The sequence below is a fragment of the Strix uralensis genome, chromosome 4 (assembly GCF_047716275.1).
Source record: "Strix uralensis isolate ZFMK-TIS-50842 chromosome 4, bStrUra1, whole genome shotgun sequence".
In the NCBI taxonomy this organism is placed as follows: Eukaryota; Metazoa; Chordata; class Aves; order Strigiformes; family Strigidae; genus Strix; species Strix uralensis.
The window spans coordinates 114,966,278-114,986,203 of NC_133975.1; the positions used below are offsets into that span (position 1 = coordinate 114,966,278).

Consider the following 19,926-nt stretch of genomic DNA (forward strand, 5'->3'; position numbering starts at 1 on the left):
GTCTATAACACAAATACATTCTTTAGAAAAAGGTTACAGAAATTTAACATACAGCAAATAAATTTCTTCTCCATTAAGTCAATTATCAGTATTGATTCCGAGATACTGTTCAAGATGCTTACTCTTGCATTTGTCATAAGCAATTATTTTCTATGTAGATATTTTTCTCTTGGTACTATCCTAGAATATGTTAAGACTACCCAGTCTACTTAAACAAAATACACCAACAAAATTTCATCTTCATTGACCCAATGACTCTGTTCAAAGTTAGGTAAGACCTGGAAACTCATCTTAATACAAGCTATGGTTTCAACAGAGACCTCAAAATTATGCAGATTAGTTATTTTCTAAACTGAACAAATTTGTAAAGGTAACTGCAAAACATTGGTGCCAGAAAGTAACATCTGAAACCACCTATAAAGAATAAAACACTGATTTGCAGAATTCTTTTATTTGCCACTGTAATGCAATATAGCACAGCTGGGTTTTTTTTGTTAGTATAATACCACTGTTCCGTGCTGTGAAAGGAATGCATGTATAGGAAAAGACTTGCTCAAAAGAGACTACCTACAGACCTATAACGCTGTTTTCAAAGATATTTACAGAACATCAAATATCCCAAGCCAGTAGTCTCAAACAACAAATCTGCACTTGTTTACATATGTGCATACAGAGGAGACCTCTTGATATGGAATACCATTCCTCTCCCATCAAACTGTTATGTGGATCCTTTCTCAAAAGCAGAAAAGGTCAGTGTCACTCCTTACCTCTCACCAGCATAAACATGTTTATGTTTAAATGAAAATTTCAATTCAATACCTGTTTTTTTGCAAGATGCACACAGAGGTTTAAGTTCTGCAATCAGTTCTGCTGCTACTGAATCACAGAAACCAATCCACAGAAACTGAGGAAACAGCTCAAACTGAGGTCCACGAATGTGCTCTGCATTCGCAAGAGACTATTCCTTAGTCTAACACATTTCTGAAGGGTGAAACCCAAATGTTAAGGAGAGGGGAGAACCAGGAGAAAAGAAACAAACAAAAAAAAACCCCACCCCCCCATTTTTTTTCATTTTAACCTAAGGTAAGTACATAACCACAAAATCTTGTGTTGCTTTCTTAAAAATAAATAAATAAAATTAACCCCTTGAGTTTGAGCAAGGTAAAGCAAACTTAGGCCAAATTTTGGCTAAACCTCCTGCCAGTATTATGGGGTTACCAATACCTAGTGTAAAGAAACAGTGAGGATGTGGATGCCTACCCTGTAGCAAGTCATTAACACACAGAATTCAGAAGTGGCAAACTACAACTTCTGAATAGAAGTGATTAGATCCTAAAAGAAAGCTGGCAAATATGGCCTCCAATGGGCGAGTTCACTTTGGCTTGTCAAAAAGTTTAGTTACAGGACTAGTAAACTTTTAATTAAAGCTTAAGCCTTCAAATTAATCCAAGTTAGTTGAACAGGAAATTTAATTTTAGAGGTCACTTCGGTCATGTGGGCTCAGAACAAAAAAAGCAATCTGAAACCATGCAGTAAAAATCTACAAGCACATAGACATTTTAAGAATGAGGCAGGCCACAGCAGCCTAAAATACATGTGAGAAACAGGTAAGAAATCAAAGGCTTCTATTATACACAGAAACTCATATGGAACGTGATCATTTGTAACAGTTCACTATTGCTCTACTGCAATTCAAGTAGAATACACTGTAACTAGGAATCACACAGAGAAACTTTTCAGGGTTTTAAGTAAAAACGTTAATAGTTGTTTAAGTGTAAAAGAAAAAGGAAATACAATTACCTGTTTCAAAGCATATTATATCTGATCTGAAAGCAGTTTATGGTATTTCTGTACTGTAATAGATTACTCCAAATTGCCTGCAAGGACTCTTAAAAAACTTCAGTCCCTGGGAGCATTAGACATCTCAATAGCAACATAAATCACTCATCTGCTTTAAGTTCTTTTCTTTTGAGATGGTGTTAAAACAAACACCAACTCAAGAAAAAAACCACTCTTACAGATAAAAAAATTGCACTCTTATTCAACTCCAACGATAACTTACCTTGGACTTGGCATACTGATTGTAGCTCCCTTATCTGAGCACCCTGACCCTGCCATAAAATCTCAAGCACTTGTAAAGCAGCTAGGGAGCTACACCAAGTCACAGCTGCACAATCAAAAGACTGAACTATGTGCTAGCCCACATGATCAGCCAAATGAACCTCTGGTAACTCTGCTGTTGCTCTGTGCACAGCGGAACTGGCCCTTTAACAGGAGTGGGAATTTCCCATACACAGCAGGAACTACTGCTAACATCCCCCACGGCCTCCCCCACTCAGGAAACGGAGCCCTTAACTTCAGGCAGATCCCGAGGTTTTCAGTCAGCTTCCTGGAGTAAGTCAGTAAGAACGTGCCAGCGTGCACAGGATGAATCTCAGCTCAAACACTAGGAAAAGCTGGTTTAGAAAAGGAGGAAGGAAGAAGTTTCATTGTGGAAAGAGGAGGAGCTCACAGACAATACATGAACGCAATGGAAACATGGAGGCAAACGGTGTATAGGTCAGGTTCCTAGTATTTGTATGTTTTTGATAACTAGGAAAAAAAACCAATCACAGTTAACTACTTCATTTAGTTAAAAAAGCACACAAGGGAGCACGCAAATTGCATAGTACCTAAAACGTAAGTCTGGCATTACCTTTTTCCAAACCATTTGCTCACATGTAAAAATTACTACATTTGCCTTCAAAATTAGCCCACAAACAATTGACACCGGGAGTAAACAAAATATAAATAAAATTTTATGAGGTGTTTACACAAGCAAGTTAGAAAAACTAGCCTATTAATAGAGTGCACATTTACCCAGGACTGATACTACCTACTAAATTAAGAACTTAAGCGCTGTATATTATTCAATACTCTTGAAGTACACATATGCTGTTTGAGAGACGTCTAATGTGTGTATCCTATTAAATATACCTCTGTATATTAGGTGCAATTAGTAAATTTGAGCCAGTTCTGTTTTAATTAGAGTATCTTAACTATGCAACACAAAGTAATGACTTCATCTTTGTTTGGGGATCATTTATACCAATTTGTATTTTCCTTCTTCCAGATGTTGCCAGTTTATTTGTTGTAAATGAACAACAGTCCAATTCAGGTTCTAATCAGTCTTAAGCATACATATCCCACTGAAAGTTAATAAAGGGATTTTAGTTTGAATGGGCTATTTCTTCACAAGCAGGTTATGAACCGCAGTTCTTTTACTTTCTTTTCTAAGAATAAAAAAAAAAAATGAGGAAATCGTTTAGCGTATGAAAGACATGACAGCTTTTAAACATGAGCACATCAGCCATGTAGACAGCAAGGACTGTATCTACAACAAAATACACTGTAAAGATTAGCCTAAAAATTTAGTGATAACCTTCTTTTTACCTCCCTCCCTCTCTTACACTGGGAAGTTGGTCAAACTGTAAATGCATCTTCTTCAGTGTAAAATAAATAAAATCAAGTATCAGTTTAACTTTTTAAAGTATAATCAAGAAACTACAAAACCCTGACATTAATGCTTATCAAGCTCAATTATCAAAATCCTGCTCAGATGCAAGTTTGATTATTCCATATCAGTTTATGATATTTGTTGTAGAGATTGAGAAAGTTCTGACAAACTGCAATAAACAGTAAGAATTAATGATTGTCAAGTTGCTTTTCATCCCAATTCCTACAATGAAAAAGCCAACTACAGAAAATTACAAGGTCTTTTGACAGTCACAAGCTACAACTAGATCTACAAGCCACTAGATACAGTAGCTATAAATCTAATGAAATAATAAGTCATACACTGACGGACTTTACTAGCAAAATGGCACATGCTAGATACCGCAAAGTATACATTTTAAAATCTAGTCTGATCATAGCAGTCATGGACTCACTTAACCAATAATCAAGACTAGCCCAAACATGTAGCTACAGGGGTAGAAACTACTACTACTCAACCTATACTACTGTCATCTGTTGTCAGAAAATGTGAAGAAGCTGATAACGCATCGTTTTAAATTTATTTACAGGAAGATCTAGAACTGCTGAAGGACTGAGAACTACCATTCCATAAAAAAAAGCATGTCTGAAAATGCTGTTCTGTCCACTGTATTGTCTTTACTACTCTAACAACTGTACCTTGATAACTGTTGATAGCTTTTAGAATGTCTTGCATAATTCTTGCTACCAAAGAAAAAAAGGGTGTTGTCCATCCAATGACTTTTTCAAAATCTATACTAAAATACGTGATGTAAGTTTTTAACAACTCGTTTAACAACGGGATCACTTCCAGAAACATCTAAGGAAGGATATATCCCAATGATCAGTTTTGAAACTGGAGTACATTGGACATCTAGCAATAGCTCACTAGATATCCAAACCCACACAACACTGACCACAAGACCTGAACATATTTTGTACACAACACCATATTCACTACGAATCAAGTGGCTGCTATGCTTGCACTTGATGGCTATCTTCCATTTCTTTCACTTGGCCTAACACAAATGAACTATGGTTAGTGCCTACTTGCTTTTAAGAATCTTATTTGAATTACACTGCAAAACATTAAGGCAACAAACACAAAGCTAAGCCCAGTTTCTTTTCTGGGTAGGACGAGGAAGGATTGTACCTTCAGACACACACACTTACCATCACTCTCTGCCCTGACTAGCAGGGACATGCCCTTGAGCCTCTCCACGTAGCAAGAGGACACATGCCCTGTGCCTCGATCATCCCACTGGCGGTCCTCATTTAGCGTGTAAACCTTCACCCTCCGCCGGGTGTCAGTCATCCTGCCGCCTGCCACACCACAGCCACCACTCTGGCTTGCAATTGCTAGAGGAGCAGGAGGCTGACCGGGGACTAGGCCCCCCTCAAAGGAGGGGAGCGGGAAAGAAGGTAGCAGCCCCAAACAGGCACGCCAAGCAAGCTCTTCTTACTCCTCTTCAGTGCTCCAACGGGATCCTCATTATCGAGGGCAACAGAGGATTGGGGGGCGCCGGGGAAGAGGGGGAACAAAAAAAGAGGCAAAGATGTAAAAGGGGAGCTGCTCCAGGCACAGTCAGGCGCTGCACAAAAGCCGAGTAAGCTTACGCAGGGGAGAGCCGCAGAGAGGCGAGAGGCTCTTTGCAGGGCGAAGGGCAGGCAGGAGAGGCGGTGAAGAAGGGATCCTGGAGGAGAAGCAGATCCACGGGAGTGGAAGCAGCGGTGGACAGCAGATGGCACGGGCGGCAGCGGGCAGCCGGCCCGGGGTGACAAGAGCAGGCGACCCTGGAGGCCGGGGCCCTGGCGCGGGAAGGAGGCGGGAGGCTGGCGAGGCTGGGGTGAAGCAGGCGGAGGGAGGCAGGCGGTAGAGGGGCCGCTCGCCCCGGCCTGGAGCTCGGCTCTATTGTGCAGCAGCTGCCCAGGCCCGAAGCCCCTCGCTCGCCGTCCGTCAGCGCGGGGCTCCGAGGAGCCGCCCTCCTTCCCGCCGGGGCTGGCCGGGGCCTGCGGGCACTGCCTGTCCCGGGGCGGGATGAAGCGGGCAGGCGGGCTCAGCGCCCCGTCTCCCCCATGGGCTCCGGTCGCAGGCGGCGGCTTCACTCCCAGCCCGACTCCGCCGCCATATTCTTCTTCCTCCTCCTCCTCCTCCTCCTCCTCCCGGTGCTGCGGCGACTCAGTCCCGACTTCTCAGCGCACCCTGCGGCGTGGCTGCGCTCCAGACACTCAGCAGCCCGGCCGGCAGAGAGGCGCTCTGCCCGGCGGAGGGGGCGACGGCGCGGTACAGTGCGGCGCGGTGCGGGGCAGCGAGGCCCGTCCAACCCGGCTCCCACCGGCTCCGTCTCCGCCTCAGTCACTGCGCGGCCGCCATCTTGGTTTCACCTCTCACTGGAGGCGCGGGGTCTCCCAACCAGTGGCGGCACGGGCCGCCCGCCAGCATTTAAAGGGCCAGCCGCCCCGAGCGGGCAGCGGGCTGGGGGCGCGCTCCGCGCTCACGGGCGGGTACGCGCCGCCAGGCCCCGCGCAGCCCCACCGCCCTGCACCGCGCCCAGCGCCGCCCCCACGCAGCGCCCTCACGCAGCGCCCTGCTGGGATCGCGCTCGGATCTGCGGGGGCGGGACACGCGTGGAGCCCTGGCCGGGCCGTTTCCGCGGGCGCAGGAAGCGGGAGGGGAGGCGGCGCGGAGGGCAGCGCCGGGTGCCCCCGCTGCCTGCTGCGCCCGGCGGCGGCTTTTCCCGCGCTCTGCGCGGCGCCTTGGGCCTCCGCGGGTGCTGCCGGGGTGGGGGGTGACGGGCAGCGCGGTGGCGGGGCGGGGTGGGGTGCGCCGGCGGCCCCACGTGTGCGCGGGGGCAAACGCGCGGCCCCGGGTCCCGCCGCAGAGAAGCCCGCGGGGAGCTGCTGCCGCCCCCCACCTCCCTGCCTTGCACCGGGAACCGTGTTTCGGGGCGTCTCCGCTTCGTAAGCACAGCTGGAGCGGTCCTCTAGCGAAAGGGCTGTTTGGGTTTTATTTTTCCTTTCTTTTTTTTTTCCTGTCACACGTTACTGAGTGATCCGAAAGTTAAACAGCTTCTGGCTGAGCGGCTGTTGGATCTCCATAGACAGAGATAGGATCTAACAATTGCAATAACAAACAGAAGCTGTCGAGTCTCTGCTTTTGCCGCTGCTGCCAACATCTGAACATATGTTTGACAGATTTCCCTAAAATATGCAAAAACACTAGTTCGTTTGGGACCCCACAGACACACCACTGCCTGAGAGAGTCCATTTCAGAGTATATTCTAGATATGCTGCGCACATGGGAGCTCATTGCACTTTATATATTCAGATCAATTTATTTTATACTTTCAAACAAGTATTGATATTTGTTTATCCAAGTGAGTTATACTGGGGCTGGTTGGAGCCAAAACCACAGATTACAAGTTTTCACCCCAGAATTAATTACAAGTCACAAGGAAGCCTCCAGTCAACCACTGTTTTCCTTTCTCAGTCTTCTATTTTGCTTGCCCCACGAGAAAGACAGCGTCCAGCTCCAGAACTGATGCCCAATTACCTGATGTGCTCAGGTGAAGCCATTTGGCCTTTGCTTTCAGGCCTGGCTCTGATGCCTGAGGACTGGTTAAGAATACAAATGCCTTCAAGAGCATTGTTTGGGCATCTATAATGTAGCTGGAGGTATGTTGTGCTCAGTTGTTCTTATTACGGTGTTCTTGGCTAATGCAGTGAAAGGTTTTGAAAGATTTGGTTGTCTGAGAACTGCAGATAATGGGTCCTGGTTGGAGGGAAACTGTCATGCAGCATGTGCACAGAAAGGCTCTCGATGCCTTGGTTTGGGGAACTGTGCATCCCTCAAGGGGACGCACTCGTGCCAGAATTTCTCTGAGGCAGTTCTGGAGATGGATTTTTGTGACTTCAAAAAAGATTGATGTCATTTAGAGAAACCTCCCTGGGACCGTTATACTCATTTACAATTTACAAATTGTACCCTCTTGTGGCCATCAGATTAAGTATAGACCGCTGCTCACTGCAGTTTTGATTTTTTCAGGGTTTTTTGTGAATTGAAAACAAGTTCAGTCAGATTTCAGTTTGCATAGTTTGCTTTATGAAAATTTTGGGTTAAGCTTCTTTTAATTGGCCTTGTATTATTTTGATATCAGTCTGAACAATGCTGAGCCCAACAATAGTGCCCACTTGTCAGGTTTTATCCCAATTCTCATTATATTTGGCAAGGGGTTTTATTGTTTTCAAATGTTTCTACCTCAGTGATTCCAGAAGAAGGGTTGAGCATTGAGGGCAACTTCCCATGCTGGAAAGGAGATGTGAAAGAAAAAAACACCGAGTTTATTTTTCTTAGAGTCATGAGTTAGAAGGCAAAAGTGTGTCAATTCCTTCTCTCCATTTCCAGAGGTTTGATGGACTGTGTCCAGGAGGAAATATCTGCAGGGATCGTGAGAGGCCATTCTTAACTGAGTTAAAAGGTTAGGCTCCCTTAGTTCCTATAAATAATAAAGGACCTTGCCCTGGCAGAGGTTTTGACCCACCAGGAATTGAGCAACAAATGAGGAAATGGAGTATTGAATACAGTTTTAAAGTTCTCATATTCATAGGAAATAACTGCATATGGATCAATGTAATAGGAATAAGCCTAAACTGGGTTTACCAGTGAGGTCCTCTTGCACAACAGTCTAGAATAAAGAACAAGATAACTTTTTCTTTCAATATCTGCTCATCATTTGGGAAAGAAAATTACATTGTTATTATGGTGGTGGCCCCCTGTGAGAAGCTTCTCGAAAGCTTCCCCAGCTCCAAGTCAGACCCACCTCTGGCCAAGGCTGGGCCAATTAGCGATGGTGGCTGAGCCTCTGCGATAACGTATTTAAGAAGGGGAACCTGGGAGAGGGTTGGGACTTCTGAGGACAAGTTACAGGAAGGTCACCTATGTGAACACCAAGGTCAGTGAAAGGAAGGAGGAGAATGAGGGGAGGTGTGCTGGAGCAGAGAGCCCCCCTGTATCTGTGGTCAGACAGTAGGGCCACCCCACTGCCACCCATGGGGGTCACCGGAGGAGCAGAGAACCGCTTGCGGCCTGTGGAGGACCCCACACCAGAGCAGGTGGCTGTGCTTAAAGGAGGCCAGGACTCTGTGGGAAGAAGTAGCCCCCACTGTTGTGTTCAGTGCTGGGAGGACTGCAACACATGGATGTGATCCACACTGGAGCATCTCAGGAAGAATGCATCCCATGGGGAGGACTCACGACAGAGAAAGTTTGTGGAGGACCGTCTCCCATGCGAGGGACGCCACATGGAGCAGGGGAAGAACACAGAGGAGTGCTCCCCCTCCTTGGAGGAAGGAGCGGTGGACTGACCAAAAACCCCCTATTCCCTGCTCCTGTGCCACTGACGGAAGGAAGTAGAGATATCAGGAACAAAACTGAGCCAGGAAGAAGGGAGGAGTGGGGGGAGGTATTTTTAAGATACAGTAATACTTCTCACTGTCCCATTCTGTCTGTTAAGTGTTTCTGTTGTTAGTGTCTGAATTAAAGTGATGTTCTTTTTCTTCCCCTAATGAGTCTGTCTTTTGCCCTTAACTGTAATGGGTGACTTATCCCTCCCTGTCCTTGTCTCAATTCCTGAGCCTTTTGCTTAATTTTCTCCTTCCCAGCCCTGGGGGAGAAAGGGTGAGTGAACAGCTGTGTGGTGCTCAGTTGCCCTCTGGGCTCAGACCACGACATATTGATACAAAAAAGTAGAACTGTTGAATAAATAAATTTGTTCTATACTTGAAAGAATGTATGATATATTTGTATCATATAATGATGATTAAGTGTCTTCCTGGTCATTATTAAGAAGGATATTGAACATTTTTCTTAGACAGAAACATTTTCAAGTACACAGGCCCTAAAGAACTTGAATTTGAGAGTCCATATGAATTATGAGTCCATACTGCATGTATGATCTCAGAAAACATGAAACCTTATTGATTTTTAATAAAGCTTAAATTATTGCAGAAATTCTGCAAGACATGAAGACTGATTATAAGTATTCAAATCAAACAAGTGAGAACACAGATAATAATAGAATGATTTATCTGACATCAATCACAGACAATAAGTGCTGATACAGAATGCAATACGGAATTACAAGGTATATAGCAATAGCAGCTGATGTGGATTTATGGAAAAAATTGTTTAATTTCTTGTTAAATTACAATGTTGCTCGTAAGGGTAGTGGTGCAGATATAATATACTTGGGTAGTTCTTGGGTATTTTCTGGAAAAACAACATTGTATTCTAGGAAGAAAGCTCCCACTGCATGGGTCAGATACGAGGCGACTGGCATAGCTCAAAAGGAGTTATCGATCAGTGGAGATGATTCTAGATGATTGAGCAGAAATCAAGAGCAGGACTGATGCTATTTAGGATCTGTAGTAATGATTAGAAAGTCGGCGTAAAATCTCTGTGAATAAAAACTGTGTATGACAGCCTGGAAGAATTATACGTATGGCTGAGGATAGTGATCAGAAACAGACAGGTTCACCTGCTGAAGGCTCTGATGGAGGAGAAGGAATGGCTTAGCCTGGGACAGCTGGGAAAGTTACTGCAGCTGCTTCTGGCTTATTCCAGCTTTACAAATGTCTGTGAGCCCGTAAGCACCTCCCAGTCATCTCTGCATTTTTAAGGCAAACAATGACATTTTAACTTGAAATTCTGAGCTGTGAACAGTGTTGATTCAAGAGCTGATGGATGAACGGCTCGGGCAGCCAGGGTGGGGGGCACCATGACCTGGTGGTGCATGGCCTGGTTGTGCTCTGACTTATACCTCCTAAATGGAACCATTCAGATACAGCCAAATACAAGGTCACACGTATGGGAATAAAAAGTAAGGCAGCTCTCAAAGAAGCTAGGCTGCGTAGTAAACAAGCAACACAACACAAACTTGTTACATCACGCTGTGTCTGTAATACCTTTTGGGTATACTGTAAGCTAACAAACTGTGGAAGAGTAATGTCAGGACTAAAAGCAGCTTTAATGCCGTGTTCTACAATTCTGGTATCCTCACTCTTAACAGATTTTAAGAAATTGAAGAGGGTCAGAAAGGACCGCTCTGAAGAACTTTATTTTTTTTGCAGATCCATTTGTTGCACTTCAACATCTCCGATTCCTGCAGCATGCACTCATTTGCAGTATACCCTATGAATCATGTCTCAGATGCCGCTGCTCAGTTTTCACATCCTGCTGCAGATCCCCTAGAAGCAGTAGCCCTGTTCTTGTACCTGAACCACAAACCTGAACCTTTGTAGGTCAGCAGTTAAAATTCTGTGACTTCCTCATACATACTGTGCATATGAATCCCCTCAGCAGGAACATCATCTCTCTTCTTTCAACCCATATTGTCATCTTAATTTTCATAGTGCTGAAAAGACCCTAGTCTTCCAAGCAGAGCTGCCTTTTGAGAGTTCTGTGCAACTGCATAGTCATGCAAAGGCTAGATTTGTTTTGAATTCCTCTATGCCTCTCTAGAAATGCTACACTTTATCTAAATATGTAGGCCTCATCATCAAAGACTGAAGAATTTCAAAGCATTGCTGAAGCTGTTGGATGCAGGGAACATGTCTGGGTCATTCATTCATTCAGTAGTGAAAATTCCCCCTTTTTTGAGAGGGGAACTCTGAGACATCTGAATTACATTTGCTGTCACTATGCAGTGTGTATGTCTATTTTTACATTTATTATTGTGCCTGTTGACTGTATTTTTAAACCTTTTTAGTAAGATGTTATGGAGTACTTCTTTTCCTTTCTCTATGGCAGACTTCCTATGGCTAACTTTTGCTCCCATGTATCTTTTCTTTTTTAACAAGGTTTCCAGTACTTTATCTGTAACTCAGACTGCAACAGGCTTCTCTTAGACACATACAGTTGGTAGTCTTTTGAGAAAATAATGGATAGAAAGGCAGGAAGGATGAGACCCACTTCATAACCTTGTTTCCAAGAAGCTTTGAAAGTCCACTGGAAATCCGGAAGAGAAAAAACTAGCCCCATTTTCCTATTATGTATCTACATAATCACCTAAAAAATTACTAACAAATGTAATACTCTTGTTAAAATAAATTCCTTATTACCTCAGGCACATCCTGAGGTGAGTGTGGAAACTGTTAATGTTGTTTCCAGTTTGTGTAAATAAGAATTACATAGGTGGATTTGGAGTGAAAAAGGAGAAAGATAAAAAGGGGAGGAGAAGGGACATTGTCAGAGCTAGAGCAAGACAGTGGCACATGGATGCAAACAGGTAGACACTCATTAATACACACTCACACACAGAGTCTTAGTAGGTTCATACTTTAATTAGAGCAGTCATCTGGGATGACTGGACTGGACCTGTTTAAGTTTAGGATCAAGTTCCTGGACAAAAGCTATTGAAACTAACAATACTTCTGTATGTAATAAATGTTAAAAAAAAAAAAAAAGTCAGAAACCTGAAAAAATGTTGGGGAAAAAAGGAAGAAGATGAGTTTTTTGAAGGAAGTGTTTTAGAATCAGCCATTGTACTGACAGCAACTCAAATATAGGCTTATTTTTTCAGTTTTACAAGTTAATGAGTCACTTCAGTGTTCGTGACAATGATGACCTTAAAAATGCAAATAATTCTAGACTTGCACAGAGCAGGAACGATTGTGGTACAAGTTGCAACTAGGTAATATGAATAGCAGGCAGATTGGGAACACATCCAACCACTAGAGAGATTACTTTACTAATTATCTAAGTCGGCTCTAGTATCTTGCATTTTGCATATGAAGCTACTGAAGCAGAGGTGAGAACCTGACACCCAGGCTCCGTAGTCTGTGGATGAGTTCTGCAGTAACAGAGGCTAGGCATTTAGGGAAGGAAATGCACACTGTCCTCATATTGCATCTCTTCTCTAGCCAGAAATGAAGCTAAGTAGATCAATTGCAAAATTGAAGTTTTTGCTCTTATTGCCACCTAGAAATAACAACTTAAATTGTTTTGGAATGGGTGTGCCTCAATAGTCACACTGAATTTCTCCTGATTCTACATTCCCAGCCTAGTCCCCTGGATCTTCCATACAGGTTGGCTCCTTTCTGGTTCATGCCGGAGACAGGGTGTGGCAGACATCTGTAACATCTTGAAAGGCATGAAGAAAGTCAGCAAGGGTCAGTTGTTTAACGTCTTCTCCAATATGAGAACGGAGGAGCAAGTAGTTCAGCGAGTGGGTGGGATAGTCAAAAATAAGAAAAAGGGGATAGTCAAAAATAAGAAAAAGAGGTGTTTTTTCCTACCCCATTGAAGAAAGTGATGGAATGCTCTGCTGCAAGGCGACATGGATGCTGAAGTCTGACGTACTAGTCCAATGCACTAACCTACTACCAGGCTGTCTTGCAGAGAATATGGATAGCTTCAAAGCAGAGCTCTTAAGCCAGAGGCTTTCTGTGACTAATGGGCAAAAGCATTAGTGGCGTGTGGGGATTATCAGCGGGTGTGCAGGAGGAAGAAGTTTGGGAGTGGTGTCTGTGCTAGTAAGGTCTGCAGCAGTGAGGTGCAATGGGGGCACAGCAGCTTTCGTGCCCCAGTGCGTTGAAGTGTAGTGTGAATGTCGTTACGTGTGCTGCACGGCCCTAAGGCCTCTGCTCTGTGGCTGCCTGATGCATGCCGATAGGCCTAAATAAACAGGGTTAATAAATAGTCCTAAACAAAGGATTAAGAGCACACTTGGACATTGCTACCAAAGACAGTGTAAGTGTTCGCCATTTCATTAATCATCACTGCAGCTTGTTACTACATAGATATTACTTAATAGTTATTGAATACTCACTAACAATTGTCTAAACTAATTAACATGCAGGTTTTATTTTTGAAGTTTACAGCTTTCATTGGTGACAGAAGCTGAGAAAATAATCATGAGAGAATCTGTAATCCATAAGAATATATCTCAGTTCTACCCAGTTCTACTACTTGTGTTTAATACTGACTAGAACAGTACAGTGAGAAGAGAATTCTTTACATTTTCTGAAATATGCTGCATAAAAAGTCTTGTAAACATTTCATTTCTGGAGATTTCAAAAACAATTTGGGAATGATAACTCAAATTCTAATGGAGAATTTACATATGTAAAAATAAAAATTCCAGAAGTTTAGCAATATATTATCAAATCAGGAGCTACTTTTAACATAAAGCATCTGTAAGAGGTTCAATAAACATGCAGGGACAGAAATAACTTATCTTTTCGGTATCTCCTTGTATGTAATTTGAAAACACTGCTCCTCCACCTAGGCAAAAGTAGCAGTTGCAGTACTTGTTGTAATGGTGATCCTTTGTTGTTCCCCCTGGATTTATGGTTTTTGTTCTTCATGATTCCATCATAATTCTGTCTCAGAGATGCTGCAAAGATAATGTCCACTAATAATACAATTGCTAATATCCAAATAAAATGTTTTTCAGAAAAGGTCACAGCATCTTCAACATAAATCCAAACAAAAACCATTTAAAATAACTGTCATTCAATTATTACTAAAATTCTATATCAAAGTGTTAATGCATTGAATTTCTTATGTCTAATACAAAACCTAAATTATTCTCAGCACAGAGGTAGAAGAGTAAGGTCTTTTTCCCTCAGATGAAAACAATCTGGGAGCTTGGCAGAAATTCTGTCCTGCTTCAGTATTTCAGAACAAAATTGCTAGGTTGCAAGGTGGAAGGTGGATGGTCACCACAGGAAAGCAATTTCAGTGATGGAATATCAGAAAAGATGTTTTTATGTAGTAGGTATCAATTGTGTTCTGGCAACACAGTATTTTGTAAATAAAAAGCTGAGCTAGAATTAATTTCATTAGTTCCTTAGTCTACCTTTTCTGAGTTCTGTTTGACTACAGGTGTTTTGAGCTAAGACCTGTATCTATGTCTATTTTTTTAATAAAACATTGATTCATGAAGCCCCAAACCACAGTATGGAACTTCGTGTGTTACCATTTTCCAACTGAAAAACAAAGATAATGATCTTTTAAAAGCACTTTCTGGCTATCAGTAAACATCATCTTAACTAATAATATATACTGATGAATGTCCTCTGCATGCAACCTCTGTGGGGTCACAAAGGTCACAGGCCAGCAGTATTTCTCTGCATTAGAAACTTCTCTGCAGGTAGGCAGAGGGCTGGAGACTGAATGGGAGATAATGTGTCATCCTTGTGCTGATTGTCTCCTGTTAGAAATGCACACTAAGAGGAGGTAGGTCAAGAGTGTTGACAGGCCCCAGGGATGAGACTAGAGCTGCAGGGGTTGCAGATCTCTGTGTAACTGTCAGGTGAAGCCTAGGTGGAGCTTGAGTTTGACCAAAATGGATTCGTCTTACCATGTTTAGAAAGCTATAATGCAATATTCGAGGGAAACTGCTTCTGCAAATGGCCAAATACATGATCAGGATATTGTTCAACCAAAGAGTTGAGGTTGGACTTGCACAAGTAAAGCTTTTCATGTAACAACTCATTTATTTTTCATAAGAAATGGTATGATTGTTATTTTAAAATAACCCTCAATTATATTGACACAATGACATTTAGTGACTATAAATGACATAAATTGCATTTATTTATGATTCCTGAAATTCATCAGACAGGTGACAATGGGAAAGTCAAGGAATAGGTGATACTTTGAAATGGAAAAGCCAAAATCCCTTTTAAGAAATAATCATCGTCATTGATGAATTCTTTGTTTTGCAGAAGAAAAAATTAAACAAAATATAGGCTTTGCTAAGCAGAAACATTTGACACCATTTTCAATCAGTTCCATAAAAATTGCTGAATTTCTAATATAAAATCGAGCAGAAGTAAGGCTAGGAAGGAACATACCTATGGAGCTCTTAAAAGCAATCAAGAAAGATTTAAGTAAGGATCTTCAGTTGACTAATAATTTTGTCTAGTGGTGGGTATTTTTTGCATTCTGGTGTTCACAAAAGGTCTGCTATCAAGCAGACCAAAAGCTGGGTCACTGTTTCCATTACATATTTTGTTTCTTCTTGATTGATAAGAAAGGTTTCCTTGTGAGTCAGATCGAAATAAAAGTGCCATTTCCTGGTTTGGGCAGCAGGGCCACCTTCTGCTGAAGGAGATGTAGTCTCATAATCACAGCCCAGCTGTAAACAGGTGATGTGGGCCCACACTATAATTCCCATAGGACAGTGCATTAGGAGAAGACAGCTTCCACAGAGGAGTTTAGGGGGTTCAAAATCAACTAGTATAATTTAATTCATTCAAATAAGACATACTTATTCTTCTAAAATCTATATGTCAATATAATCACACACATTAATAAGTCATATTTCTAAGGCAAAAAAAGGTAAAATCACAGAATGGTCTAGGTTGGAAAAGACCTTGAAGATCATCCAGTCCAACCATTAACTTAACACTGACAGTTCCCAACTACACCATATCCCTCAGCGCTATGTCGACCTGACTCTTAAACACCTCCAGGGATGGGGACTCCACCACCTCCCTGGGCAGCCCATTCCAACACCTAACAACTCGTTCTGTAAAGAAATGCTTCCTAATATCCAGTCTAAACCTTCCCTGGTGCAACTTGAGGCCGTTACCTCTTGTCCTATAGCTTATTACTTGGTTAAAGAGACTCATCCCCAGTTCTCTGCAACCTCTTTTCAGGTAGTTGTAGAGGGCGATGAGGTCTCCCCTCAGGCTCCTCTTCTCCAGACTAAACAACCCCAGTTCCCTCAGCCGCTCCTCGTACGACATGTGCTCCAGACCCTTCACCAGCTTCGCTGCCCTTCTCTGGACACGCTCGAGTAATTCAATGTCCTTTTTGTAGTGAGGGGCCCAAAACTGAACACAGTAATCGAGGTGCGGCCTCACCAGTGCCAAGTACAGGGGTAAGATCCCTTCCCTGTCCCTGCTGGCCACGCTATTTCTGATACAAGCCAGGATGCCATAGGCCTTCATGGCCACCTGGGCACACTGCTGGCTCATGTTCAGCCGGCTGTCAGTCAACACCCCCAGGTCCCTCTCTGACTGGCAGCTCTCCAGCCACTCCTCCCCAAGCCTGTAGCACTGCTGGGGGTTGTTGTGGCCAAAGTGCCATTTAACAGGAGATGTTTATGGAATGACAATTAAATGGTACTTTTCTAATAGCAGTACAGTGAATGATATTATAACTGGGAACTGTGCTGTTTCTTACCTCCAGCTATCTCAGTTCAGATCTTTCATAGCAGAAGAACTTAGGGATCCCAAGGGAAATTTGGTGGTTTTTTTTTTTTTTTTTTTAAGAAAAACACTGTACTGAAAATAAAAACCTTGGGAGGTCATGGAGTTACATGAAAACTAGCAGTTTAATTTATTCAACCTAAATAGAAAATGGCATATTTTAGCATACATTAAAAATGAACTCCTTTTATGGACTTTTTCAATCCAGTGTCTGATTTTGCATGTTGATTTACTTCTGCACAATGCATTCTCACTATAGAAATTGGTAGGCTGTTGACAACTTCTTCAGATAAACATGCACAGAAGTATACACATGCTTCTGGTTCTTTTGCAAAAAATGAATGCACAAGTTAGGAAGAAGGTAATCCTTTCCCTTTCTATACCAATTCCTAGGCACCACCTAATGGCTGTTTAGCTTTCTTACTGGCAGTTCATTTAGGAAAGGAGAATCATTTTCATCTTTTGGATCTTTCTGTAGCCACAGTTCAGCAATCATTGGAACTGAATAAATGTAATGAATTATTTCCCACATATGCTGTCACTCTTCCGTGTTCTAATATGTGTTGCCATATCACAAATACACAATGCTTCTGGGATAATCACAGCTATTGTATGTTTACATTATAGGTGAAAATAAATTAGTACGCCAAAACAAAGATAGCCAATTAAAAGAATGTAGTAATTACTATGTTTGCACTGGCAAATATATCTGCATTGCAGTTTGCTCCTCCTGCCTACTAACCTAGTGCAAGGTATAAGGGGACTGGTTTGAATTTGTTTGTCTTGAAGCCACTCATTTCAAAACTGGCTTTTCCCTTTGTAATGCTTCTGCAGTAATGACCAGAAGACCATTTAACAGATCCCCCTTTTTGTAAGGAATGGCCTCATAGCAGAATGTGCTTAGTGAGGTGTGTTTGACTGAAGAATCCATAGTTCTACTTTCAATGTAACAAAACCTGATTTTGCTGGCTTTCAGTGTATGTGGCAAAGCCATATTTTTACCAGACTACTTGGGGGAAGTAGTTGCTAGTTATGAATTGGTAAAACTGATAACAGAAATGATGTGAACAAGTATGGTACAAGCAGATCACTGCCACACATGATTTGCGCTGATGTTATTTATGGGCTTGTGTATTTTTAGCTACTGGCAATGCCTGCCACAGTAGAGAGGGCTGGTAGATACAAATGGAAAGAATACTTTGAAAAGGATGTTATTTTTATACTGAACTTCTCATATTGCTCAACTGATGTTGCCTCAGCATGACACTGAACACAGTCAAAGAAAAAGTGTCTGTCACAGGACTGTAAGAACTGCCACATGGTCAGACCAAAGGTCCATCTATTTCAGCATTCTGTACAGTGACCAGATGTGACTGTTCAGAGAAAGAGTGTAAGAAACAGGATAATACAAAGTGGTCAATCAGTTATTAAAGCATTTTGGACCATTGAATTCAATAGCAAACAATGGACATACCCTCCATTTTAAACCTATCTATACTTTTGATTTCCAAAGCATTGTCTAGCAATGAGTTCAGCAATTCAATTAAGCAACATGTAAAAAAGAGAAGTGTTTCCTTTTGTTTGTTTCAAATTACTGTATAGCTTTTGCACTTATGAGAAACAATGAATCACCATCTTTATACCACTGATTTTATGCCCTATCCACCTTTAATCATCTCTTTTCTGTGAAGGAATGTCCTATTCAGTTTCCCTTGTATAGAACCTGTGGTTTGTGATCAGTACTGCCTAACTTCTCTGTGTCTTATCTAGTGCTACTACATTGGTCTTTGAGATGAATGGCCAAAAATGCATGTATTTGAGATTTAAGACTGGTACAAGAGCATTGTGATGTTTCCCTGTTTTGTTCTCTATTCACTTCATTAGGAAATAATTGTAATATTCAGTTTGACTTTTCTTGCCACAGAGCATGGTGCTGCCTATCCAGATAACTCCCAAATACATTTCATGAGTAGTAACAGATAAGAGCTCTCTGTTTTGTATTTTTCTTTGAATTTGTTTGAATTCGTTAAACATGCATTATATGAGAGGTTTTATTGTCTGGCTGCTCAGCATTTGTTAAAACTTTCTTCAACTCCTTGTTGTTTGCATTAGTTGTGACTTTGCTGCACTTCTTATCTTCTGCAAACTTTCCTGCTTCAGTATATGCTTTTTTGTTGTCATTTGTGAATAGGTTGTACAGCAGGATCTGGTCCTCTGTAGATCCAGTGGTACCCCACTGGCTATTTTCTTTATTATTTGTGAAAAATTATCATTTATTTCAATCTTCTATCCAGTTGCTAGCCCATGGATGATCTTTGTTCCTGTTCCATGACAGCTTAGCTTCTTCAAGAGCTTTTAGTAAGGTACCTTTCTCAAATAAGCATTTTACAAATCTAAATATGCAAAAATCACTAGCTCAGCCTCATGATTGCTACATTTGTGACACCATTTCCTTTCTTAAAATCCATGTTGACTCTTCCCTCATATTTTAATTTATTCAAATTTCTACTAGTTCTATTTTACAATAATTTCAATCAGTTTGAAAGTCAAAACTATGAAAGTCAGACTTTGGGTATTGTAGTTCCTCAGATCACCCCTGAAGTAGTTTTTATAAACTGGTGTCATGTCTCCCATCTTCCGTTCTCCTAGCTGATTGAAATGATAGGTTACACACCGCAATTTTCAAGTGAAGAATTTAATGTTTGAAATTCTTGAATGACCATTCTATGCCCTGACAGTTATTTACTATTTCTTTAACTGATTTGTTCTACAACCTTTTCTAATGTCTTGTCAGTGTGAGAGATTTCTCAGATTCTTATTTTCCAGTTCTTGAAACCTCTCATTACCCATCTAAGACTTCCCTGCTATATCAAAGTAGTTCCATTCCACCAGAAGACATTCTTACAAGATTGATCTCATCCAATGACTGTAGTCTGATCTCCTTCAATCTTTCTGAACTACATCTCATGTGATATTTATAACTAAATGTACACCTCTATGTAATCAAATAGGAAAAGGACTCCAAATTGAGAAAGTTCAGAAGGAAACTGGCTGTTTAGAGGATGATATGAAGGGACTACAAGAAGTAATAATAAAGAAACAAGATTGAATCAAAACCAAAGAGGGATACTCCTACCTGAATATTCATATTTCATAAATTTTTTTTGAACAATGCTCATTATGTAAAGGAAT

General features: G+C 41.8%; 1 protein-coding gene across 1 annotated transcript in view; it reads right to left on the reverse strand.

The window, feature by feature from the left end:
• PPP4R3A (protein phosphatase 4 regulatory subunit 3A) overlaps positions 1–6,060 on the reverse strand; it is a 46,242-nt gene extending 40,182 nt beyond the window's left edge. The window contains exon 1 of the mRNA XM_074868616.1: positions 4,687–6,060. Within this exon, the coding sequence (XP_074724717.1) occupies positions 4,687–4,828 (142 nt within the window). The 5' untranslated portion in view covers positions 4,829–6,060. The remainder of the gene's footprint in view (positions 1–4,686) is intronic.
• Between the last annotated feature and the right edge of the window lie 13,866 nt (positions 6,061–19,926).